The sequence below is a fragment of the Podarcis gaigeae genome, assembly GCF_964106915.1.
Source record: "Podarcis gaigeae genome assembly, chromosome: 13".
In the NCBI taxonomy this organism is placed as follows: Eukaryota; Metazoa; Chordata; class Lepidosauria; order Squamata; family Lacertidae; genus Podarcis; species Podarcis gaigeae.
In genome coordinates this window covers 35,755,092-35,781,737 of record NC_139689.1, presented here as the reverse complement: position 1 = coordinate 35,781,737, position 26,646 = coordinate 35,755,092, and the positions used below count along the sequence as shown (strand labels likewise).

At 48.4% G+C, this 26,646-nt stretch overlaps 2 protein-coding genes across 4 annotated transcripts in view; one reads left to right on the top strand and one right to left on the bottom strand.

Moving 5' to 3' along the window:
* The window catches only part of KAT7 (lysine acetyltransferase 7), a 37,568-nt gene extending 37,314 nt beyond the window's left edge, over positions 1-254 (bottom strand). The window contains exon 1 of the mRNA XM_083709415.1: positions 139-254. The gene's annotated coding sequence lies outside the window, so the exon portion shown is untranslated. The remainder of the gene's footprint in view (positions 1-138) is intronic.
* A 144-nt stretch (positions 255-398) lies between these two features.
* The window catches only part of FAM117A (family with sequence similarity 117 member A), a 40,443-nt gene continuing 14,195 nt past the window's right edge, over positions 399-26,646 (top strand). The window contains exons 1-2 of one of the 3 annotated variants that reach the window (XM_083709664.1): positions 399-615; positions 22,983-23,155. In XM_083709664.1, the coding sequence (XP_083565790.1) occupies positions 510-615; positions 22,983-23,155 (279 nt within the window). In that variant the 5' untranslated portion in view covers positions 399-509. Of the gene's footprint in view, positions 616-6,257; positions 6,342-18,911; positions 22,073-22,920; positions 23,156-26,646 lie in introns of those variants that run through there. The other 2 variants (XM_083709662.1, XM_083709663.1) reach the window with 2 other exon arrangements.

The window sequence follows — 26,646 nt, the reverse complement described above, 5'->3', positions numbered from 1 at the left end:
AACAACAAAAACCAATCCTGCATTTCCCTCGCTCCCGCCTCTACTTTTGGGGCACGCGCGCGCGCGCACACACACACACAAAACCCCACCACAACTCTAGAAACCCCCAAGCCGAGCAGCCTTGCATAGGAGCCTTACCAGCACAAGGACCGTCTTAAGCAAACCTGCAGGAAGAGGAGGAAGAGGTCGCGCGCTGCGTGCAAGAAACCCGAAGCCTCCCCATTGGCCCTCCGTTCTGTGCACGGCGAGCGGGCAGAGGGGGCGGTTCCGTGGGCGTGGTCTTTTACCGGGGACCCCGCCCAACCCAACTCCCCTGGCCAATGACCGGCATCCTCCGTGCGGGGTCCCGCCCCTAGCGCGTTGAAAAGGGGACCCCGTGCCAGGGGCGTCCCGCGGGCGGCTCAGTCGCGGCGGCGGAGGCGGCGAGAGAGGGGTTGAAGCCGGGCGCTCGGGAAGCTGCTGGCGCGGCCACCTCGCCCGCGGAGCTTGGAAGGTGGCGGGGTTGGTCCATGGCGGCAGGCACCTCCTCGTGTTGCCGGGGCGGGCTGCAGCCGCTCAGGGCCACCGTCCCCTTCCAGCTGCAGCACCGTCGAGGCGGAGATGGGGGCCGGGCAGGTAACTGGGGGGCGGGGGCGTCCGTTAAACGAGACCTGGCTAGGCCTAACTACGTGGTGGGGGGGGGGGGACAGGGTAGGTAGCCGCTTCAGGGGGCAACAGGTTTCGGGCCGTAGGTGGGCAAGCAAGCAAGCAAACAGTGAGGAAGGGGAATAAAACCGGTAAGTTCGAGGTGGGGGGGTAGAAAGAGGGTAGAAAGTGTTTCTGAGGGCTGTTGGGGGGCTGAGCAGCTGGGTAGGGTGTAGTAGAGAGGAGGAGGTAAGGTGGGGGAGCCATGTTGGAGAAAGGGGTGCATGAGGGCAAGTGATGGGTTCGGGGATTGGGGGGGGGGGCTGAGAAAGCAATGGATGCAAATTGCTATTAAAATAATGTGCAAAGAAGGCGAGGGGGGGTTGAGGTAGTTTCTGGGGTAGTCGGGCAATTATTAAATTTGTATGCGGCCCTTCATCTGAGGGCGATTCATCTGAGTTGAAGGGGCGAAGGTTAAGTCGAGGGGGCGCAGGGTATGAACAATGAGGGGACCCCCCTCCCCCCAGTTTACAGCTGACAATAAGCTTATTAAGCATGATTGAGTTCAGGCAATCTGCAGGGACCCAAGTTGCTGGGTTGGAACACGCAGCAAAAACTCCAGGAGAGATTCTCCCATCAAGAAAATGTAAAGTAATGCATATTGGGATGAACCAACACATACACCCCTCATAAAATCCTGCCTACATATTATACTGTTGGTGTGTGGGTTGGCTGTGTCCACACCAAAAAGCTCCCCTGAAAAAGGCCTTCGCTTCGAGTGTTGGAGAAGGCTAAAACAACACAACGTTGGAGATTAATGGGCTGCAAGTATCATTGTTGCCATATGATGTGGCCACGCTTTGGAATGCAGCCAGAGTTGTATTATTTTGAAGGGGGAAAAGGGACCTTGCACAGCTGAAAGAAGGCTCAGAAAACAGCAGCTTAAAACGAAGTGGGTGTGGAGGAAGAAGGTGGGCGGTGCTGTTTTGGGGGGGTGGGGGTGTTCCCTGGAGCTGCTTGCATTGCAGGCTGGAGCTCTGTTTGTGGCCCAAGTTAGGATACCTATATGGGAGAAGGTATGAAAATATGTATACAGTATACAGTGAAGAAATGGGATGGGTCAAATTTTGGATGGGAGCGTAGAAGGAAAAAAAAGGGGTCAGCTTCCAGAGCCATAATAGCCTGCTGCAACAAAAACAAGAGTTGTGGCATCTTTTTTTTAGAGGACTAATAATTGATGGAGGTGCTGCAGGTGGAACCAAGCAGGTTCAGGTCTCGGAGGGAATATTTAGTGGCTTTCCTGGGCTGTGAAAATGGAGGCTGCTTGAAGAGGTGGGGATTTGTAAAAACATTTGCAAATGGTCTTGGAACAGAGGAAGCTATAGGGCAGGTCAAACAGTGGGTGTGGAAAAGTTAGGCCGAGATCAGTGAAGAGCAGTGGCAGCTGAGGGCTTCTGTGTTGTGAAATGGTGGGAGCAGCAAGCACCTGGGGAGGGATGTGGAAGTAATGGGGGCAGCAGTAGCAGGGTGTTCTGCTACGTATTTGGTGTACTTGGCTATGATAAATGGCTAAGGAACATGGAGCTTAATGTAGGTAGGACAGGAGGATTTATTCTGGGGAAATGGGGGGGGGCAGGACAGAACATTGACAGAGATGGGGAGTAGTGGTGCCCCATTATAACACTCTTTCCCCTCTCTGCTGCACTTTGATTTCATTGCTATGATATGCTACCACCTCCTTTCTCTGCAAGGTTTTTTTCTTTTTTGGGGGGGCGGGGGAGGCAACTGTATCTGGGTCATCTTGATTTAGCACCAGCCAGTTCGCGGCCAATCTTCCTTTGCAGATGAAATGGTTAGCCTATTCAGGTGATTCTGTACATAACAGCAAAAAGCAGGAGCTAAAGCTGTCGGCGCATTTGCATGATGGATTGATCAGAAGTTGGAAACAGAGATAAGGATGTGCCTGTGCCTGTGGCAACCTCAGTCCCTTGCTGTTCCCCTCCTCTAAATTCTTCTCTAGGGCGTATAGACGCTGTGTGTTTGTGCTTTGGGAAGCTGGGCTTCTCTTATTCTGTGCGGAGCTTGGCTTGGCTTACTGATCTTCCTTTACTTCTCTTGTGGTTTGCTTGACTTACTGTTTTAAAGAATAGAAAGCCATGCCTGTTTAATCTTAGGGTGAGTACCTGGTGCCAGATCATATGTACCTAACACCTTATGCAAGCTCCCATAAAGAAGGAGACTGAACTGTGAAAATAAAGGATTAACAGTTGTTCGTTCAGATTGTATTCTTGTAGGAATATATGTGTTTTTCCAGGCCTATCCCAAAGAGTACGCCAGAACACTTCATAGTGCTGTGTTGTTTTTTATAAGTTGAGAAAACAGTGCATTTTGAGTGAAGTCTTCACCTCTGCACCTCGCCTTTTCACCAGTTTGGTGGATGTGCATCTTATTGAAGAAACTGCTAAACTCTTTATTTACCACTTAATTGATGGGGTTTTGTTTTATGATGTTGGGGGGAATTAATAACACTGGGCTGCTAGAATAGCCTGTCTATTCTTGCTCCATGTGCAGCTTATGACAACTTACTAAACTCTCCCAGGCAGCACACAGCAAGTCAGGATGCTCTGAGGTCAGCAGCAGTCCCATCATTAGTTGACAAATGCATTATTTTCAGTTGCCAAAGACAGAACCATAATGAAATCAGTAGAGTGCAATGTTATGGCCAGATTCCATAAGAAATTGCCCCAATTTCTGGCCTAGCTGCTCTTCATTAAAGGTGTACCTTTATATCTATTTTATTAGTGTATTGATGCCAATGTTTTCCTTTGAACATATTGAAACCCATCCTAATAAGATGTTTGATTAATAAAAAAAAGGATTGCATTCTTCCATTTCCCCTTTTGAAAGGAGCGTATCTTTTTTACTTTATGAATCACCTAAAGGAGCTAATGGTGAGATCTGAACTGAACGAATTCAATCCCAGTGTTAAAAAGTAAGGCTGTGTGTGCTGTGGGACAAGACTGAATAACTCCTTAGTGCCTTATTTTGAGCAGCTGACACACATCACAGCCATGTTCTCTCTGTCCTAGCAAGGGGGTGTTCTGTAAAAACACCCTCTGTTCCCTAGTAATTCCTTTCAGACCCTGCACTACACACATAGAGAAACTCTTCCTAGAGAGAAAGTATTTCCCCCTCCGGTGGACAAAGGCATCCTGGGGACCCTCATGTAACAACATTCCTATCAGCAAAATGGCTGGAGTTCAGGGCATCTGTTTGCCAGCTCAAAGGGGAATACAGAAGTGTAGATTTCACTTGTGTTTTGTGTACATAATACAAGCTGAGTGTGTTTAAATAAGGAACCGAGAGCTCAGGGTCAGATGATGTTTGATGCCAGGAGATTTGAGTGTTTGCACCCAGATCTGCAGAAACCCACAAAAGCGGGGCGGGGGGGGGGGAGAGGTTACTACTTGAGAAGCAAAAAGCATATGCAGTGGAGATATTGCATTCCTGCTTTGCTCTTTAAATTGCCCCCCTCCCACGCACATGCACGTTTCTGCAAGATCGTGGCAGATCCAAGTTTAAACACACGCCTGCTTCTGTTTTCTATTACCAGCTCAACAAATGGAAAACGGAGAATTGTTCCAGAGATCCCACAAGGCATTAGCAGCGTTGTAAAATTTAGATCCCCTCAAGGCTGCATATCAAAATTAGGAGGCTGGGAAATGCCATCTACTTTCAGTGAGACCTGATCCCTTAGATCCCATTTTCTCTTTCATTATCCAGTTCTGACTCTGGTACTAGTTAGGACCGAGGTGTGTTTTTTGTGTTCCGTTTTTAAAAAAAAGACTACCCCTGTTACCAGAGGGCCTTGAGAAATGACTCTCATTTGCAGAAAGTAGTTATTGCCGTGCCAGGGAAAGTACACGCAGTGCCTTAGAGGCATGCGAATTTATATTTCAGGCTGAGTGGGTAGAATGAAAGGAATATGAGATGGCAAGGCAGGTAATAGGCTCGCATGCAGAGGTGGTTGGGTTCTCCCCCCCCCCCAAAAAAGAAGGAGTTCTCAGCCTGCTTTGCATAGGATGTGTGCTCTCATGGCACCTGGGCAGAGGTGGTGGATGGAGCAGAATTAATAATATCAAAAATCCTCCCCGTGGTGGTGAATACAGTGGGCACAGCCTGTGCTTTTTCTGTGTGGGGCAAAGGGAAGTGGGTGTGAGAAAAATCCCCTTGACATCCGCCACCAAGCTGCTCTGCCGCCACCCTGCCTTCCTCAGCTTTAGGGAGCCTGCGGTGGGTGGTTGCAGAGAAAGCACATTCACCCTGCAGCCCCTTGTGCCACAGCTCCTGCGGAAATGATGAGCTAGCTCTGAGCTCAGCATTCTTCCTCCTTGGTTACACACGTGTTGGGTGACACAGTTTAGCCTTGCACACTATGTGAAAACGATGCTTCCGGCTTCTGTTCAAACTCTGGCAGCTAGCCCCCAATCCTGGTGCTCGCACAACCCTGGCAACGGGCCCAGAAGCACTGAAATCTTGTAAGGTTGTGGTGGTAGTGGTTATTCCCCTGGTTAGGTGGTTAGCAATCCTAAAGTTATTGAGGAGCACAAGAATGGAAAGGAGGAAGAGGAAACCTCAGTCCTGTTTTCATTTGGAGATGGTTGGCAGTGGAATCGTGGGAGGATTATCACCAGTGTTGCAACCAGTGTTTGCTTAAGGTGCCAAATGGCTCCTTAAACCAGGGTTACAGTCGCCAGAATGGAATGCCTAGTTGCAATTTTTGGGGTCAGGCGGCTCGGAAGTCATATTTTTCAATATGGCTCTTTGGCACCTGGAATTCTGATTGCAGACAAAATATAGCAAAATTCTTCCACAGGGTGTGCTGCTAGTGTGTGAAAACGATCACGATCCAAGGATCCCTCGGCATGCGCCTCCAGATGGAGACGTCGGTCACCATCCTGGCACCCAGGCATCTTCACTTGGCCTCAAGTGGCTGATCGGCAGGTGCAAAATGCACCTGGTAAATTTTGAACGCTGGATGCACATGAACAGAGAAGCGGCTACCAAGAGAAGGCAGGTAGCAGTGGAAGGACTGTTGCTGGCTGGAGATGGATAGCAACCTTAGATTCCCCAGCCTTGCTCTGCTGCACCTGGAAAACAACACCACCAGCCCTGCCCATCAAGAGTAAGAACCCGGCCACTCCCATAGCTTGAGCCTACTCATCTGGAAACACAGCAGGCTGCTGTCAGTGGGGCAACCCCAAAGGGTGAGAGACTGTCCCTTTGGGTCGCTCCTTCGTGGAGTGATTTGTTGTAGATGGACTTACTGAGACATTGGACCAGCTGGGATGGGGATATGAGTTAACTTGGCTGCTAAGTGAGAGGTGGAATGCTCTGTAGCTCTGTCTGTGTGGCTGGTAGGTGCTTTGTGGTTTTGTTGTTTAATATTGTTGCGGTTAACCTGTATTCATAGGTTGAACCCTTGAACCAAAAATGCAGCAGGTAAATAAACCGTAGAATAACAAGTTGGCCCCAAGGAAGACAAGATCCACTATGGTTTGATAACAGTTCCTGCCACAGAACTGCATCACCCGGCTCGAGTTTTTTTCATATCACATGTTTCAACAGGTGCTAAAAGGTTTATCACGGAGGCAAGAGCAAAGTAAGGAAATTACAAATGTACATTTGTATCTGTCAATCAAATCCATGCACAATAGGTAAGTATTGTCAGTTATGTCCTATTATCGCAGGGCAAACAACTCAACGTTATGTAAGCCCTGTTGAGTCACCTTTTCGTTTCGTTTTCTTATTTACCTCTTCTTAAAACGATCACCCCATCTTCATTAATACAGTATCCTGCAAACACAACTGCAACAGAGGGTTGTTAACATCTTCTATCTAACCCATCAAGACACTGGCTGGAATATATTGGAGCAAAAGTAGGAGGCAAGTTATTCTCTCCTTTAAAAAAGAAAAAGGCTTTCAGCCAAAGTTTTCATAGTGTGTGTGTGTGTGTGTGTGTTTTACCACCTAGGAAATTCAGCTGTTCGCGCCTCTTTCCACCAACAGCTCATGCCACCTCGTTTTATTTAAGACATATGCACCGCTTTCTGCTATAAATAGTACAAAAGGCTGCTTGCAAATACCAAGGATAAAAATGGTGCCTGATGCCTATGTGAAAGATTCCCTCCTTGGTACCTTCTCTTCAGCCTCTCTGGGCCAGGCGGTTCCCCTGTCCCTGTGCTTTGAGGGAGGTTGCTCCAGAGAACTTGAGAGCAGAATGCTCTGCAGTTACCAGATGCCCATCGCCAGATGACAAACGCATCTCTTCAGCTGCCAAAAGCCCTGAACCATAATAAAATCAGTGGAGTGCTACATTAGGGCCAGATTATAGAGGAGCAACTCCGGGGTTTGGCACAATTATGGCCTGGCTGCAGCATCAAACGGTTAATATGCCCATTTCCCCTAATATGCAGAGACACTTTCTCTCCCCCCCCCCCAAACCCCTTCAGTTGATCTTCCAATTCACTTTCAGCAGGAGTGTTGATTTCAGCATTGCATGGTGGTCTCTCTCTCTTACTCCACAATTAGGATGTTTATGAACGGTTTTTTAGCATTGCAGCAAGCTCAGTCGTGGCTTAGGGCCAGGCAACAAGTTTTTGATGGTTATATATGAGGTCTGGTGGCTGCCATTGCAGTCTCTCGATCCATACAGTTGCTGGGACTTGTCCCTTCAAGAGAAGAAGCATAGGTCCAGAGTGTGACCCACTGGCACCTCCACTGTGCATCTGGCATTGCGGCTGCAGGATAGGGGCCAGTCGTAGGGTGTAGCCTTCTTTGGCTGATTATAAAATGCATTTGGGGCTGGGATGGAGGGGGCAGAAGAATCCCCTACTGCTGCTTGCCTAGGGCCTCCTTGGGTGCAAAGTAGGCAGCAGTAGTGGTACAAAGTGCTGTAGGTGAGCAGGCCGAGAATGCTAGCACTCATGCAACAGAGCTGCACCCACAGTGCTGCCCTGCATGCAGTGTGTCTGCGCTCCCGGGTGGGAAGGTTTCATTGTCTCCATAAGCAGCCTTAACACACTGTGGTACTGGGATTGGGGGGCCCGACTGCATGTTTCTTGCAAACACAACAAAAGGCAGGCGGAGGTTCTCCCTCCATCTCACAGAAGCGTGAGGAGCAGGAAGAGTTGGAATGATGTATTGGAGGACAGATGCCCTTAACCTTTCTGTGCATACACCACTTTACTGCCAAGTCCCCCTCGGGTGTCTGTGTTTGAAATTAGCCAGGAGCCAGGGGCATTTTGCACCTGACTGTCACTTGTGAAGATCTCTGGGCACCAGGATGACGCCTGTCATCTCCACCATCTGGAGGTGCATGTCTGGAGATAACTGGATCTGGACTGTTTTCACACAAATAGCCCATCCTGTAGAATTCTTTCAGTTATATTTTATTTGCACAATCGGAATGAATTTCAGGAACCAGAATGCTTTGTCTGTGCAGCCTGAGCAGGAGCAGTGCACAACCTTACAGTTCACTGTTGCAGCTTGTCTTCACTTAACCCACCCTACTGCCCTGCTCAGTTGTGAAGAATATTCTTACATTATGAATGGTCTGTGTCACCATTAAGGGGGGGGGCAGAAGAAATAGGATGATATATATTTGGACTGTCCCCAGATAAAGTTCTCAAGGTTCTTAACCCAGCTCTAGGTTGTCATCTGAACTAGCAAGATGTTTAACTGAGGATCAATCACAGCCAGTCCGTCATTTGAAAAATAAGACTTGAGTTGTTGTGCCCCCAAAATGGCAACTAGACATTCTGTTTTGGCAACTGCAAGCTCTGTTTAAGGAGCGATTTGGCCCCTAGCTTTTATATTGTATCTGAGTTTTTAATACTATGGAAGAAAAACTACGTTTCAGGGCAGGGTAATTTAAATTGAAGTAGTAGTGGGTGGTTATTTCCCCCTAGGGAATCTCCACAGGCATGCTCTCATAAGATGCACATGTGTCTAGCATCAGTAGGGGGAATCCAGATGTTGCTGAACTGCATCTCTCAGCACCCCAGGCCTTGCTGGTGGGGGCTGATGGGAGTTGGAGTCCAGCAGCATCTGGAGGACGAAGGACTCCCCACTCCTGGTGTAGCATGTCGTTCTGCTCCTGGCCTCTTCTTCAAGAGCAAAGTTACTCTCTTTCTTTACCCATTAGATATCTAAACATGAAACAGATGGGCAGGGTGTGGCAGTGGCAGCTGCCTGTTGCTGGTGCATTTGATTCCGAGAAGGCACTTAATTGTGGAGTGGATGCTAACAAAAGCCATGATTTCAGTCCTGGTCTCGTTCTCTTACCAAGCTGGAAAATGTGATGCTTGCTTCGGTCTAAGTTGAGTAAAACTGCCGTGTAAGCCACCAGCTAATTCCTCTCAGTTCTGTAAACTGGAAAAAAAAAATCTCCTGTCAACTTTTCCTGCGTTTGAGGTCCAAGTTGCTCGTTTCTATGCCTTTAGTACCCTCTCGTGTATCGGGGTGGGGGGAGCCAAGCAGTCTTGCCTGGCATCATCGCTGCACAGATGGCTTAAATCTGGCATTCTGACAGCCTTTAAATGCAGAGCTGAGATCCTGATGGGGCATTTGTGCCGGAACAGTAGAGATTAGTCACCGCTTAATGGAAACAGTTCTGTGGAAGCTGACATACAAACTGCTAACATAGGTTGTGCTTCTGAGCAGACAGGATCTTGCTAGTCTTGGTAGAGGAGGATTCACCCTGCAGGTAGTGTGCTTGAGAGTTATCCTTCTCTGCCTCACCCCAGGGGGATGCTGTTGGCATAGTTTATTCTCCCCATTAAAGGTGCTTATGTCTCGAGCTTCTCCGTCCAGTAGTAACTTGCCCCTGCTGCCTGGATATATGGGGTGTGGGTGGGCTGCGGCTCCTCAAGAAGACCTCTGCACATGTTCAGAAAGTAGGCATTCCAAAGTGCATTGCCAACCTTAGTCCTCTTGACCTCCACTCTTAAGTGTAAGCCCTGGCTGGTGAATTTTACCAATTGCTTCCTTTCATGTACTGTTCTTTCTCTGCTGAAGCACTCAAGGCTTTGAAATAATGGACAGCAAGCTCAGAGGCATGTCACAAGAGGGGCATAAGGAAATCCAAGCACCATCTTTCCATAACATTACCATGTTTCTTGCTGGAGACTGGCTTCCAAACTCGTGCCTGTTAGCCGTGATGGGTATGGGTATTTCCCCCCACCCCCGTGCCTTCAGTTGGAGGCAGCTGTGCTTCTGAATACCTGTTGCTGGAAACCTCAGGAAGGGAGAGTGCTCTTTTGCTAGAATCCTGCTTGCTGGTTGGCCACTATGAGAACGGGACGCCGGACTAAATGACTCATTCGCCAGATGCAGCAGGCTCTTCCTGTGTTCTTAAAAGCCCAGAGTGAATGGCAGCTGGTCCCCGCATTGATCTGACATTGTGGGTCCTGGCTATCTCATCCCTTTTGCTGATTTAGCCGGGTGCAATTGCAGTTTGGTGCAATCATTTCTAAGAGGGGGAGAATCCAAAGGACTGTTGGACCCAGGCAAACCAATGGAGGGTGGTGGAAGAAGCACCATTGTTTTCTCCATGCTGCTTTTGGCTCCAGGAGAGCTGTTGGGGACGGTGTGGTCACCTAGGGTTTCCCCCTGTGTGCCCAGTGATCATTCTTGCTTGCCGCAGTTCGGGCCATTCAGTGCCGCTATCTGGAGGAGAGAATGCTGCTTCTTCCTCCTTCCCACCCGTCTAGTGCCAGAACTCTGGATTTCTGGGAGCAAAATGGAATCAGTAGGAGTAGTTTGGGCCAGAAGACTTGAGGCTTCTGCCCAGAGATTGTCTAGGCAGTTAAAATGCAGCAGCAGAATCTACTGGTCCCTGCTTGCTAATCGGCTGATAAGAAAGTAGGTTATGGAAACTAGCAAAGCAGAGGCTTCGGAACAGACATGAGCGGTAGTTGGCAGTCATCCCCTTCTCAACCAGGGCAAAGGGAGCATTTCTCTCTGGCTTGCAGCACATTGTGGTGATATTTCACTTTTCAGGAACTTGCTGTTACAAAAAACCGAGGTGACTCATCCATCTGACGCTGGGGGTTTTCATTGGAACCTCTCCGCCAAATAGTTTCCTTGCAGCCTAGGTGCTGTGCACCAGTCCAAGAGCAGAGAGGGAAACCACTGTGAAACTTTTGCCTTTTTTTTTTTTTTTTTTGGAAGCACCAGGCATGTTGGCTAGTTAGTGTGTGTGTGTGTGTGTGTGTGTGTGTGTGTGTGTAGGGGTGGGGGTTGCTGGTTAGTTGGTTGGTCAGTCGGGATGCTGCTTGCCAAATAGAGCAAACTGGGCGTATTCTTGGCCGGGTGGAAATGTTTGGATGCCGAAGGACAAAAATTCCACTTTGCGTCGTCGGTGTGGGTGGATGGAGCTGATGGAAGAGAGCTTTTATATTGCGAACAACTGCTGGCTCTTCTCCTGCCTAGCAAAGAATGGAAAATAAGAGTGTCTCTACTATGAGCTGGATGTTTTAGCTACTGGGCCTAGTGGAACTGTAAGCAGTAGGATACGTGCCAGGGTGGAGGGGAGAACCCAAAGCAGGCTTACCCAAACTTGGGTCTCCAGCTGTTTTCCAACTACAATCATCCCTGACCCACTGGTCTTGCCAGGTAGGGGAGCTGTAGTCCAAAAACAGCTGGAGAGACAAGTTTGGGAAACACTGATCTAGAGCAGGGTTTCCCAACCTTGGGTCTCCAGCTGCTTTTGGACTACAACTCCCATCATCCCTAGCTAGCAATACCAGTGGTCAGGGATGGTGGGGAATGTAGTCCGAAAACAGCTAGAGACCAAAGGTTGGGAAACACTGATCTAGAGTATCTTCCTACCCCCACCCCCCCAAAAAAAACTGGTGCTCTCCTATTAGCCTTGACTATTGCCCACGCTGTTGGGAGCCCAAAATGCCTGGAGGGCACCAAGGCTGGCAAAGAATTGGCAGTATCAATTTTCCTGACTTTCAACAGTGTCCAGAGTGTGGGGCTGTTTACTACCGCTTCCTTGTTGCAGCCAGGTTGCTCACAATAATAGTAGGCTCCATCTGTGCTATATACATTGAAAGCAGTAGCACACCGCTTTAAACAGCCATGGTTTGCCCCAAAGAATCCTGGGAATTGTAGTTTGTTTGTAGTTTGTTTGTTTGTAGTTTGGGACACAGGTGGCGCTGTGGGTTAAAGCCTCAGCGCCTAGGACTTGCCGATCGAAAGGTCGGCGGTTCGAATCCCTGCGACGGGGTGCGCTCCCGCTGCTCGGTCCCAGCGCCTGCCAACCTAGCAGTTCGAAAGCACCTCCGGGTGCAAGTAGATAAATAGGGACCGCTTACCAGCGGGAAGGTAAACGGCGTTTCCGTGTGCAGCTCTGGCTCGCCAGAGCAGCGATGTCACGCTGGCCACGTGACCCGGAAGTGTCTCTGGACAGCGCTGGCCCCTGGCCTCTTGAGTGAGATGGGCGCACAACCCCAGAGTCTGTCAAGACTGGCCCGTACGGGCAGGGGTACCTTTACCTTTAAGGCTGCTGGCTGTTGTTAGGATCCCCCCCCCCTTCCTCTCTGAGCTGCAATTCTCAAGAGCGGTAGTTAACAAATCAGTCCCTCTTCCTAGGGAACTCTGGGAATTGTGGTTCTGCGAGGGGGAACAGGGGTCGCCTAACAACTCCCAACAGCATCCTTAGAAGGCTATGGCTCCCATGACTCTTTTGGGGAAGTCCATGTCTTTTAAAGGAGTGTGGTGGTGCTTATATAAATGTGTAGTGCAGATGGGGATCTAAATGTTTCCTTTGCTGCAGGTGTTGAAGATTTGTGGTGCTCGTTTTGTGGTGGTTCTGAAAGAACTTCTCTACACGGGAAGTTTCCGTGGAATGTTAATACTTTCTTTGGGTCATTGCTAGGTTGCTGTTTTCCCTTGTGCTACTCTTGTCAGAAGGTTTTGCTTGTCAGAAGGTTTTGCACTGCGACTTGGGGCTGTTGCTGCCTGTGCCTCCCTGCAGAATGCAGTGCAAAATAATAATAATAATAATAATAATAATAATAATAATAATAATAATGGCAAAGTTCTTGGGTGCTATCAACAAAAGCTGCATAATTCTTCTGTTGTTTTTATCCTAATAACTCTCGGCCAGAAGAAACTCAAAAGTGGCTAACAGTTAAAACATACAATGCTTTCGAACTACTGTAGAAAGATGACCTGGTCATACTTGGCAACTTGTGCTATATTTGGCAGCTCCCCTAAGGCTACTAATAATTGTGGTTGTACCTTGTATGTGTACTCTTGTCTTAGTGTAGCTAGTGTTCACAACCTATTTTATGACTTGTGGTTGTTGTAGTAATTTGCAGCTTTTACTTTGCACTCATGGTTTTGGTTTAAACAATCGCGCTATGAGAAAAGGGCAACCGGCAGTTGCGTATTTCAATACAATGGTGCCCCGCAAGACGAACGCCTCGCAAAACGAAAAACTCGCAAGACGAAAGAGTTTTCCGTTTTTGAGTCGTTCCGCAAGACGAAATTCCCTATGGGCTTGCTTTGCAAGAAGAAAGCCCATAGGGAAATCTCCGGGGACCTCTTTTAAATGCTGGCGGTGGGGAGCAAAGCCTTTCACCCCCCTCCGGCCTTCAGAAGAGGTCCAGGAAGGCCGGCGGAGGGCGAAAGTCTTTGCTCCCCACCGCCAGCATTTTAAAAGCGGTCCGGGATAGCAGGGAATTGTGCTACGCTTTCCCGCTATCCCGGACCGCTTTTAAAATGCTGGCCACCGGGAGCAAAGACTTTCGCCCTCTGCCGGCCTTCAGAAGAGGTCCTGGACCTCTTCTAAAGGCCGGCGGGGGACGAAAGTCTTTGCTCCCCCCCCCCCCGCCTGCCTTCCCGGGACAGCGGAGACTTCTCCGCTGTCCCGGGCGATCTTAAAATGCTGGCGGGGGGCAGCGAAGCGAAAGTCTTTGCTCCCCCCCCCCCGCCTGCCTTCAAAAGCCATCAGGATAGCGGAGAAACGGCAGAGAAGTCTCCGCTGTCCCGGGGACTTTTAAAATGCTGGGGGACGGCAGCAAACGCTTCGCTGCCGCCTGCCAGCATTTTAAAATCGCCCCGGGACAGCGGAGGCTTCGCTGCCGCCTGCCAGCATTTTAAAATCCGCTGTCCCGGGGGCTTTTAAAATGCTGGCGGTCGATAGCAAAGCCCTCCTGTCCCCAGAGCTTGCGGGGCGGGAGGTGGGGAGAAGGGCTTTTCTTCCCACCGCCAGCCTTCAGAACAGCCTTCTGAAGGCTGGCGGTGGGGAAAAAAGCCCTTGTCCCCCCCCCCCCCGCCTTCAGAAGAGGTCGGGGGACAGACTGTCCCCCGACCTGGTCTGAAGGCGGTTTCTATAGGAACGCATTGATTGATTTTCAATGCATTCCTATGGGAAACCGTGCTTCGCAAGACGAAAAACTCGCAAGACGAAAAAACTTGCGGAACGAATTAATTTCGTCTTGCGAGGCACCACTGTAAATGGAAACCACAGTGGCAGCGCTTGTCAGATCATCCAAAGGTTGTAAGGCCTGCCTAGGCAGAAGCGTTGAACAGTTTCTCAGCCATTCCAACTGCTTTAGGCTGATGGGTCTTGCAAGGAGAAAGGTCTTCCAGGCTACAAAAATGTTGCTTCTGTTTAAGGTTTCTTTTCATATGCAACGTGCATTCATACCGGTGTATGCTTAGCTGCACGTATAAGTATGATGTAAGAATGCCAGAGCACATGGTAAACTTATGGAACCAGACCGCACATGAGACATTGGGTTTTTGCAGCAGCATGAAACACTTCCAGCACTCAGACCACTGTCTGGAGAAGAGTGGTGCATGCACACCCACACTCAGAGAACTCAGCTACCCATGAATTAATTCAAAGAGAATATTTTATTGCAGTGTTGTTGGTTGGACTACAACTCCCATCATCCCTAGCTAGCAGGTCCCCAGCAGTCAGGGATGATTGGAGTTGTAGTCCAACAGCAGCTGGAGACCCAAGTTTGAGAAACACAATTTTATTATTAATTTTCTACCTCGCCCTTCCACGAAAAATGGGGAGTTCTTTCCAGCATTGGGGTCAAGCTGAGATGAGTAGCAGCAGCAGTTCAGATACCTGCTGTACTGTTAGTGAAAAACAGTGCAGAAAGGAATGTGGGACTCCCATTAGCTCCTGTGGCTCTGGTTGTATTGTACGCAACAGTGTTATATTCCATTGTGTGCATTGATCGTGTGTATTCAGCCCGCTGAATTCTATCCAGATGTTTTCTTTCTGACCCTCTGCATCTTGCAGTCGTATGAACTAGGAAGGGACTGTTGCATGCCTTCCTGAGAGCCAATGCAGCTGAGTATTGGGGGGCGCACAAGGAAGGAGCAGAACCCCCCTTTTTGCCTCCTCTCCAAAACACTGATTCTCTGCCCCCAACTTCATTCAGTGTGTAAAACAAGACTAGGGAATTAAAAAGGAGCTGTCCCAGACGGAAGAGCCGAAGATGTGAGGCAGCTGCCAGACTGGTGGTCCAAGATAGTGCCGGTTCCATTTATCTCCAAGCTGTTCTGTTCTGGACGTCCCCCCCCCCCCACTCCCCAGATCGGAGATGCTCAGCTAGCGATGGGAGTCTAGAAAATGCAGCCAGGTGTGGCCGGGCTGAACCCAGCCTAATGGACTAGGCTGATAATAGAGCTGTGCTGTAAACAGGACACCCCACCCTGCCTCTGCTTCTCTCGCATGCCATCTTTGTCTTGCAGCGAGCATTGTTTTGCTGCCTCTGGTGTATTTTTAGGCCGTGCTGCTTTGACGGGAGCTGAGAAGTGCTCCCAGGCCAGCTGTTAGGACTGCAATCTTTCTTGGCTCTGCTCTCTGTCTGTCTATGCAGCCACTGATTTCACAGGTGCCTTCAGCTTGGCAGGGCCTATCAGGTGCGAGTTATATGGGGGGGGCGTTTACCAGCTGACCACCCCAACCCTGGGATCGTGAGTTTGTGCCGACTGCCTTTTCACCACTGAGCGGCCACATCTCTAGGGTTAAAGGGCAGAGCTTTCGGGCTGCTGAACCAGCCTTCCGAGCTGGCTTGCGACTGCTCTGAAACAGAGTGCGCATTGCATGCGCCTCAAATAGAGCCTGCCTGATCTGATGCTCAGTCAACAACCAGTGAAGGGGGTGCCTTAAATAGCTGCTAAACTGCTGTGAGTCAGGAGCTCTGAATCTGAGCTGCCAGAGATCTCTCCTTGGCAGCGTACCAGGAGGTCCCGGCTTTGGTTATTACGAGTGCATATTAATTTACGTGTAAATGAAAAAGCAAACAATCTCCAGCCTTGGGGCTTGGGTTGCCATTTCTCTTTTGCTTTAAATGCGGTAGCTGGGAGCGTGATAGCTGAGAGTGAGCTGGGAGCCAGGAAATTGTCACTTCAGAGCTCTCCGGCTCAAACCACAAATTTGCGGGTGGCTCTGTGCCACTTGGTCTGTGTCAGCGCTTCCACACCCCCCCCCCCCAAGTACATTGATAACGCAGGCGTGTGCTGTGGGAGGGGCTGTAGAGTTTGCTACGATAATGTGTTGTGAAGTGGTTAGATATTCCATAAATCTGAAGTATTACAATGCGGTTCTTAGGGCCTTTGCAGCTCATGATAACAGCGTTTTCATTTCTTCTCCCTAATCAGGCTAGTACCAGTTACTTGCCAATAGCCCAGTATTCTGCTGCTGCTGCTGCTGCTGCTGCTGCTGCTACTACTACTACTACTACTACTACTACTACTACTAAAGTGGGGAGGGTGAAAACTTTGATGCAAGGGGGTGGCTGCTGCCCCCCTTTTTGCTTTACGAAAGAATCTGGTTGGGTGAGAGAAGGAAGCATGCACTCTGTGCCAGCAAGCCGGGGGTGTCTAGCCTTTAAAAAGCTAAATATGAAAAAGCAACCCCCAAGAAATGGGGAAGCTTGGACAGAGCAGGGCAATAACATACCCTGGAGGCAGTGTTTGAAACTCCCATTGTTCCAGGCCAGGGGTCAGCAAACTTTTTCAGCAGGTCCAATGTCCCTCAGACCTTGTTGGGGGCAGGACTATATTTTGAAAAAAAGAATGAATTCCTATGCCCCACAAATAACCCAGAGATGCATTTTAAATAAAAGAACACATTCTACTCATGTAAAAACACGCTGATTCCCGGACCATCCGCGGACTGGATTTAGTAGGCGATTGAGCCGGATTCAGCCCCCGGGCCTTAGTTTGCCTACCCATGGTTCAGGCCAGGCATAGGCAAACTCCGACCCTCCAGATGTTTGGGACTACAATTCCCACCATCCCTAGCTAACAGGACCAGTGGTAAAGGATGATGGGAATTGTAATTCCAAACATCTGGAGGGCCAGAGTTTGCCTATGCCTTGTTTAGGCACATTTTGCGACAGGGAATTTGGTTAGCATTTGGTTTCTGAGCTCTGAGCGCAGTACTGTGCCTACGAATTCAGATTAAAACTGCAGAGTATGGAAGGAAAGGAGGACCTTTTTCTGCCTCTCCACTTCCAGCTACTCTTAAGACTGGAGAAGATACCCTCTTAAGAATATTAGGGGTGTGTGCAGCACTAGGCCATGTGAAAAATGAGCATAATATTTTAGCTGCAGTTCATTTTCAGCTTTCTATTCTTGTTATAAAAGAAAGTGTGCCTACACATTCCATTCCTGCACCCATAACCTAGGTTTAAAGTGCCATTTAGCTCCTAGCTTTCATATCTCAGTTTCTAACATTGCCTGGATAATGGGCAACTTCTGGGGTCTAAATGCGGCCCTCCATGCCTCTCTGTGTGGCCCCCAGGGCTCTTCCCCAGGCCACACACCGCTCCCACAGGCCACATTTTCCTTAAGTGTGTTTGTTTTGCATGGCTGGAATGTGTCCTTTAACTGCAACCATGAACCTTGCTTGTCTAGGAATAGGATGCAGAGGCAGGTCTCTGTGTGTGGAAATAATCTGTCTTCTGCCTGGACTGTTGTGACTCACTAATACCCCATCCTGTAGGATTCTATCAGTTACATTTATCTACACAATCGAAGTGAACGTCTGGAACCAAAATGCTTTTTCTGTGCAGCCTGAGCAGGAGCAGTTGCTATTAACGAAAAGAAGTCGGAATAGGCCAATATATATGTGGACTGTTTCTGGATCAAGTGACTTTTCTTTGAATTATCAAAGCTCTTAATCTAGCTCAAGTTGTCAACTGAACTATCCAGATGTTTAACTGTGGGTCAATCACAGTCAATTGAAAAATAAAGACTTTAGAGCCATCTTGCCCCCAAATGGCAACTAGACATTCCATTTTGGTGACTGCAACCTTGGTTTATGGAGCCATTTGGCCCCTAGCTTTATATATCTGAGTTTCTAACACTGGTGGAGAGAGCGCAGTTGCACTCAGGTCCTCCTTGCAGGTTTTCCATAGGCATCTACTTGGCCCCTGTGATGCTGGACTAGATTGGCCTATGGCCTGATCTCTTCTGTTTTTAAGGGGCCTGACTCTGCACAAGGCAAAGCTTCCTAGGGTCTTGAGTCTCCATTATGATTAAACTGCATGCGACACTGTTCAGGGCACAGCTTGCTTTATATCCATCCGTCAAGGTTCTTGAGGTGGCGAATGTCACATATATGCTTCTCGGGACCCATGTGGTTAACAGCACTTGTGAGCGCTGTACAGTGTGCTTCCTTTGCCAATGAGTGAGCTGGCTCTCGCGCATCTGAAATCAAAAGTGCAGAGGCTCTTGAGGTTTCAGTAATAAAACCTGCTATGATTAACACTTAAGATCAGGCACCGTGGCCTGCCTAAGCCTACCTAGTGGCTTTAGATAAAGTTGGATCATTGCTCAGGGTTGTTTCCAAGAAGGGTATCTCTCCTGTTCCTACCAGGAGATGCCAGGGATTAAGACCTTTTGCCTTCAAATTTTGTGCTTTTACAACTGAGCTGTGGTCTCGTTCCTCCCCTGCCAACAAGCTATGGCTTGGCAAAGCTGAGATCTTGGGTCCCCGAACTGAGGCTTTGCCTATCAACTTCCAGAAATGCTGGGGACCAGGGACTGGGCATGCTGGGAAGCAGGAATGTTCACAGAGCACAGCTGTTCCTAAATATGGCTGCAGCCGTTGGCATCAGAAATAAGTGCATAAAATAGACTTGCCCCGGCTCAGTCAAGGAAATAGTAATCATCATTTTACTAAGAAAATAGTTGCAGATCCTTGTAATAATTTGGGGAGGCCTACACCAGGCCCAGCCTACATGCGTACAGTCTAAAAATAAGAGGAGGGGATGCATTCCTGTACAGAAGCAATTGGGAAGCGAATGTATTAAGATGCAATTAGATGTCTGTCCCAAGGGCTAGGTGTTGCACCATCTCATCTCGTATTTCATCTCTAAGCCTGTGAGGAAGGTTCAGCTGAGAGAATTGCCCAAGGCCACTGAGCAAGCCAGTGGATTGGGGGGGCGTGTTTCTCACGCTAAATTGGATACAGGTGCAGTTTGTTCAGAAGGCGCTTAGATTGCCTCTGTTGCAAAGGAGGTGGGAGTCCCCCTTTCCCTTTGGAAAAACCCAGGGAAGGTGCAGCCAGTCCTTTTCACACATAGAATCAGAGTTGGAAGGGACCCACAAGGGTCATCTAGTCCAATCTTTTTTGCCCAACGTGCGACTCGAACCCATAACCCTAAGACTAAGAGTTTCACGTTCTACCGACTGAGCTATTAAATAATAATAATAATAATAAAATTGTTTATACCCCGCCCATCTGGCTGGGTTTCCCCAGCCACTCTGGGCGGCTTCCAACAGAATATTAAAATACATTAGTCTATTAAACATTAAAAGCTTCCCTAAACAGGGCTGCTGTCTTCTAAAAGTCTGGTAGTTGTTCTCTTTGACATCTGCTGGGAGGGCGTTCCACAGGGCGGGTGCCACTACTGAGAAGGCCCTCTGCCTGGTTCTCTGTAACCTCACTTCTCGCAGCGAGGGAACTGCCAGAAGGTCCTAGGCACTGGACCTCAGTGTCCAGGCAGAACGATGGGGGTGGAGACGCTCCTTCAGGTATACTGGGCCAAGGCCGGCCTTTTAGGGCTTTAAAGGTCAGCACCAACACTTTGAATTGTGCTCGGAAACAGTTGATGCTGCCTGTCTGTCTTAAAGGGGAAGGGCAGTAGCAGTGCTTTTTTTTTTGCAGGTTCACCCTTCCCAACTGACTTGTACAGGAAGAGGGTTTAGCAGGACTTAAAGAAACGCTTGGAAACTTGTTGCTAGCTCCTGCGTCTAGAAAGCTGACCTGTTGCATTGGCCCTCCAAGGTAGACAAGTGAGCTCTTCTTGGCTTTGTCCCTGTTCGCCTGTCACAGTAAACCGTAGCTAGGAATATGCTGTGAGCACAGAGAGGGGTCCTGTTTTGTTTCTCCCCTAACATGAGTTGCAAGCCGCACTTCTAGGCTTAGCTTTATGTCTGATCGTGGTGTTTTGCTCCAAAGAAACCACAGCACAGAGCCAAGGTTTATTCTCATGGCTTGTTTGAGCTAAACAAATGGTCCATCGTAAAGCTAAAGCCAGATATCCCGGCTTGTCGCTGCTGTACATGGTAAGGAGAATTGCGTTCACAGTAAACCATTAACCATGCGTGGCAGCCTTTGCGTCCTGGAATTCCCAAGGCCAGCAATAATGAAATACAGTCGGACACATTTTAAATTGGTTACAGTAAATAAGCAATGAAAGCAATAAAGCGGTGCAACAAGTAACAGGAGGTCGGTAGCAATAAAAGGAAAAAGAATTGAGTTGCTGACGAGGAAAAGCAGAGTTTTGACTGAGCATCTTATAAGCAAATCAAGAGAGGATCAGAGGAGTAAAAAGAGCGGCTCAGATTTGCATGAAATTTGTGCATGCTGGTGTGTGCGTGCTGTGTACAGAAATACTGTACACTTCACTCTAATACAACTCACTATAGTGGGGAAGCTTGGCCAGCTGACCAGGGTGTCTATCCGGTCTGCTGTCAAGGTGCTGACGGTTGTTTGGCAACATCAGGACCCCTCCTGCTCCTCCCTTCTTAGGGGTCTTGAATCTGGGCTTGGACCAGATAGCCTTTTGAGTCTGTAAACCTCCATAAGAAGTAGGGCACATTGACCATCTTCCAAATGAGCTTTCCTTGGGGAAGAGTTTCCAAGCCTGGGGACCGCTGCAGAGAAGGCCTTAATTCCACGTGCCCACCCGCCACATCTTGGATGGCGAGGGTTCACAGAGAAGGGCATCAAATGTCATCCAAGTGGGAAGAGGCAGCCTTAAGGAGAGGCTGGCCCCAAAGTGGGGGCTTTAAAGGTCAAAATTAGCACTTTGGATTGTGTTTGGGAAATGGGAGCCAACGGAGACGGCACAACATCAGAGAGCTCCGTAGTCCAAAAAACAAAATCCAAGATTTGGTAAATACTCCCCCATCTGTCTAATGTTCTCCCCAGGGAAGTTCGCCTGGAGCCTTCATTACACACCTTTAGGCGCCAGGCGAAAACGTTCCTCTTTAACCAGGCACTTGGTTGATCCGATTTACATCCTATGCCCTTTTAAAATTGGGGGGGGGGGGTAACTGGGTTGTTGTTTTTACTTTTATTAGGTATTTTGTTTTTTTATATCTTGATTTTATTATGTGAACCACCCTGAGACCTCCTGGTATAGGGCGGTATATAAATTCTAATAATAATAAAAAATTAATACTACTACTACTCTAGGTGCTGAATTTTGAACAAGCTGGAGTATCCAAATGGGGAATCTATTTTTTTAAAAAAATACTCTTTATTAAATTTTCCACTTCAACAATCCAATCAAACCATATTAAATATTCCAAATTACACATACAATTCAATAACCAAACAGTCCAAATATTATGCCAAATTATAAAAAATTTTGGAGGTATCTTCCCATGTTCTGATCATCTCATACCTCTACTGCTTTCATAATTTCCGCGATAGTTCCCATAAATCATTCCAATGTTAATCCTCGTTGCTTTTCACAGCCTCTGAGTTTATCAAACAAGCGAGATCAAACAAAAATATTCTGTGTGGAATTTATGTCCAGAGTTCCCTCCAAATGGGGAACCTAAGGCACCTCTGGCAATGAACAGATAAAGTGTCGAAATTATATGAATGGCATATGCAAAAACAAAACGCAGCCCCGTCCATTTGCAAAATTTCCGGGAGATTCGGCAGGGTGCGGAGGGAATCTGCTAATAATTCTTCCTTCCCTTTGGGGGTTTTTGATTTAGTTCTTGTTGCTTATTCAGAAGCACACGCATGAGAAAGGTTAGGAAAACCATATGGCCGGCCTATGCACCATACATTTAAAGGATTCGGCTGCCTGGGAATTGTAGTTTTTCCCCTCACAGAGCTACACTTCCCTACACTACAGATAAGCACCTGCTGCAGGTAGAAGAGATTTATTTTTTTTTCCAAAATTTTTATTAGGTTTTTTTAATAAAAGAGATACAAAGTTAAAAAACAGCATTGTTTGTGTCTTTACAAAATTTCATAACATCTTTGGACTTCCTCACGTCATCCGCTCGCACTTACATTGTTCATAAAATTTTTCAAGCAAATTACCATCTTATTTGTAATCTTATAACCAATCATTACAATATAGTCTAATAATGCTCATCTAATTTAGTGATGGCCAATTGTTTATAATCAAGCATCCTTCTTAGCATTCCATCAAATTACAATAATTTTGTAAATAAATCTTAAATTTCTTCCAGTCTTCTTCAATCCTTTCTTCTCCCAGGTCTCGAATTCTGCCAGTCATTTCCGCCAGCTGCATATAGTCCATCAGCTGCATCTGCCATTCTTCCAGCGTGGGTAGATCTTGAGTTTTCCAGTTCTTTGCGATGAGTATCCTTGCTGCCGTTGTTGCATACATAAAGAAAGTTCTGTCCTTCTTTGACACCTTCTGGCCGACAATACCCAGAAGGAAGGCCTCTGGTTTCTTAGTGAAAGTATACTTAAATACCTTTTTCAGTTCATTATATATCATTTCCCAGAAGGCCTTCACTTTAGGGCAAGTCCACCAGAGGTGAAAGAATGTTCCTTCATTTTCTTTACATTTCCAACATTTATTGTCGGACGAGTGGTATATTTTGGCAAGCTTAACTGGGGTCATGTACCATCTGTATATCATTTTCATTATATTTTCTTTCAAAGCATTACATGCAGTAAAGTTTAGCCCAGTGGTCCACAACCTTTCCCATTCCTCAAACATAATGTTATGCCCAATGTCCTAGGTAGAAGAGATTTAGGAGTGATGCTTCGAATTCTTAACTTGTTTCTCTTCCTTTCTCTCCAGCCAGTGTCCCATGTGCTGCAGCTGGTCCGGTTGAGAAGGCCTGCCGGAACAGGGCCCCCCGGGTGAGGCGCACCTCCTCCCTAGACACCGTCCTTGGATCTTACCTCTTGGGCCAGTGGCCTCGGGATGCGGAAGGAGCTGCCGTAGCGCATATGAGTGACAAATCTACCCAGGTACTGGAGCTACCTTTTTGCAGGGACAGTGGGGGATCATGGAGGGATGATGGGGCAGATCCTGAAGGTGGCAGGAGATGTTGCCTGATTGGGCTTGTGTTCCCAGAGGTCAGGCTGGGATCAGCAGCGATGTGTTTACATGAGCGCTCTCAACTTAAATGCTTTGTAAGAAAAGCTTTGCCAGATCAGGCCAGAGGTTCACTTTGTCCAGAGTAGTGTTGCATTGAGAAATCGTCTGAAATGATTATGGCGTTCAGATCATGATACTGGTTTCAGACAATCTGAGCTGGCGATAAAACATGCCAGTTCAAATGGCCTGCAGACAGCAAAGGCACAGGCAAGCAGGCAAAAGGAGCCCAAGGTGGGAAGGAGGAAGCAGCCGAGATACATTCCAGAGTTGGACATTGTGATATTCAGCTGCTGGTGTATCACAATGTTGAAAATCAGATATCTCTCAGTCCTACTCACCCCAGCGCTGTCCCGTGCCTTATTGCAAACTTCCAATTTGTTGCCAAGTCCTGTATGGTTCTGTCTCCAGTATAGCAATCTTGGTGCCCAGCCCCAGTAAACACCGTGCAAAGTCTTGGGGGAACTTTCCCCCTCCATCTCCCAGGAGTGGCCCTTGGCTACAGGCAAGAGGTGCCTGGAGCAGGGCTGGGCGATATCAGTTTTTCAGCATTGTGTTATATCACCAGCAAACATTGCGGTCAGGCGATATACCGTGATGTTGAAAAACAAGCTGCATTGGCCTGTGCCTGTGAGGCACTGGTTGAAATTGCCGCAGCTCTCACCGTGGGAACTGAGGCAGCTTTGCCCCTTGCCTAGCGGACTGGGACAAGGCAGCTTGTTTGTACGGCTCAGCTGGGGTGTAGGAGGGCTCCTGAGCCATCCCTGGTGCTCTCCCCATTTGTGCAAGAGCCAGCACTGGGCTGGTGGATCCTTTAACCACTCGGCTGAGGTTAGCTCACTCCTCAGCTGAGCAGTTAAAAGATGCAGAGGGAGGAACAAGCTGTGTCGGCGCCTCACCAATGCAGATTTTTTTCCTCCCTCTGCACAGTATGATATATCGCTGGTGAAACTGCCACCAAGTCCCTCTGTTAGCAGCGCTCGCTAGAGGAAGTTGCTAGTAGAGGGACTCTGGAGCGGTGGCAGTTTCACCAGCAATATACCGCTGAGTGAAGTCGACATCGCGGTCTGCTCCTCATCCCGGTCCTGGGCGATATATTGACATATCGCCCAGGTCTAGCCTGGAGGGGCTGTTTTGCAGTTGTGTTGCACAACCACGGGATTTGGCTTCTGTGGCGATGCAGGTGATCTGAAGAACCTCTGCTTGCATCTTACTTTCAGCCCACACGGTTGCCAAGCAGACAGTGCTTGATGGGAAGCGAGAGGCGGTTGCTAAGGAGGCATCAGTTGCTGGATGACGGGCAGTGAGCGTTGCAGTCCAGCTGCATCTGGAGGTGCCGCAGGTTCCCCATCCCTGCTTCACTCCACAAAAGCATTTAATATATCTGTTAGTCCTTAAAGGGTACTACCGGACTGTTTGGTTGGAGAAGCAGGCAAAAGACAGGTGTGGCCTTCCCAGGCATTCAACCCAATAGCTGAACGTAACCTCTTTGTTCTAATTATCAGGTTATGGGTTCAATCCCCGTATGGGACAGCTGACTATTCCTGTATTGGCAGGAGGTTGGACTAGATCAGGTTTCCTCAACCTCGGCCCTCCAGATGTTTTGAGACTACAATTCCCATCTTCCCTGACCACTGGTCCTGCTAGCTAGGGATCATGGGAGTTGTAGGCCAAAAACATCTGGAGGGCTGAGATTGAGGAAGCCTGGACTAGATCCTCAGGGTCCTTTCCAACGCTACAACCCATATTCTGTCTCCAGAATATAGTGGTGGCTGTACATTGTAAGGAAGAGTAGTAAGCATTAAGGAACTTTAGAGTGGGGCCTGAAGTCAGAAATGGACGTACTTGAAAATAAAACTCTGTGTGCTGTTTGTGTCTTTTGTACCAAACATCAATACCCCCAGCCTGGAGAAAGCAACCCAAGAGCAGAAATGGATTTGCTGGGCTTGGAGTGAGGGCTGCCTCCAACAGCCTGCGACTGTACAGTGGTACCTCGGGTTAAGAACTTAATTCGTTCTGGAAGTCCGTTCTTAACCCGAAGCTGTTCTTAACCTGAAGCACCACTTTAGCTAATGGGGCCTCCTGCTTCCACCACGCCACCAGAGCATGATTTCTGTTCTCATCGTGAAGCAAAGTTCTAACCCAAGGTACTATTTCTGGGTTAGTGGAGTCTGTAACCTGAATCTTATGTAACCTGAGGTACCACTGTACTTCTTTGGTCACCCAGATCAGCAGATGCCATAGGGCTGTAGGTTCCAACATTGCAGGAGACCCAAGGCCTGGTTCTTGCAGAAGCGATTAAATTGCGGGAAGGCTCCACCGCTTCACATACACATCAGTACTCCTGCAGGCACTCCCAACTCCCTGCACTTGGAAGTCTAGCATGTCAGGAAGAAAGGGTTTTCAAGTTCTCCATGCGAAGGAGTTTCATTTTTATAAAAGCCTATTCAGCAACGTGAGACTCCACGCATGGTTTGAAGAGGTATGGCGCAGGCACACATTTACCGCTGCGCCGAAAACCAGCCCTAAGTCTGGCCAGGAGGGACAGCACGCTTGGTGATGGCACCGCCATTTTGGAATTCTATCCCCAGGGAAACCTTCCCGGCCACTGCTTTGCAGCTTAAGGCTCCCAATTAACAGGTTTGTTTTTCTAGGATTTAATACCTCGGGGCCCAGTTATGTTGTATTTTTATAGCTTCGCTGGGCTGCTTTTCCAGCTCCCACCATGCTGTTAACTTTGCCTAATGGTGGGTTGTTGTTGTTTTTTATGGATCTGCCTGCTTTCCAAGCTGTTGCTACTCCGAGTACCTCTCTTAATGGATGAAATGCTGAACCCTGCAGGGAGCCACTCAAGCTAATGTACCTATTTGGTCACTGCTTGCGAGGCTGGTTTTGTAACATGCTCTCTATCTAGGCACTCCAATTAAAAAGGCTAGATTCATCTCCAGCTGAAAGGGGTCGAGGCTGTCCTTTTGTCTCAGAAGGACCATTTGTTGCTCTGCAGAAATATTTATGGGTTGCCAAGGCTTCCTCGATGGCTGGAGGCTCCCCACTCCATCCAGGAGCACACACGCTTCGCCCTGAGCAAGCCTCTCTTCCATCGCAAGAGCCCTCGATCTCAAAATCAGCGCATGGCACACAGCCCTGAGAAATGTTATGTAAGGGTTTTGGCCCAGGGCGGTGAGCCGAGCTGAAAGAGCCTCAGAGCACTGAGCCCCTTTCCAGGAGGACAGCTGCCTCTGCAACAAAAGCCAAGGAAAAGTCAAGGGTTGCCTCTAACCAGCAGAAGCACAACAGGGAAGGCCTTCCCTAGAAAGCCAGACACAAAGAGCAGGGCTTGAGACTGAGGAGAGCACTCTCACCC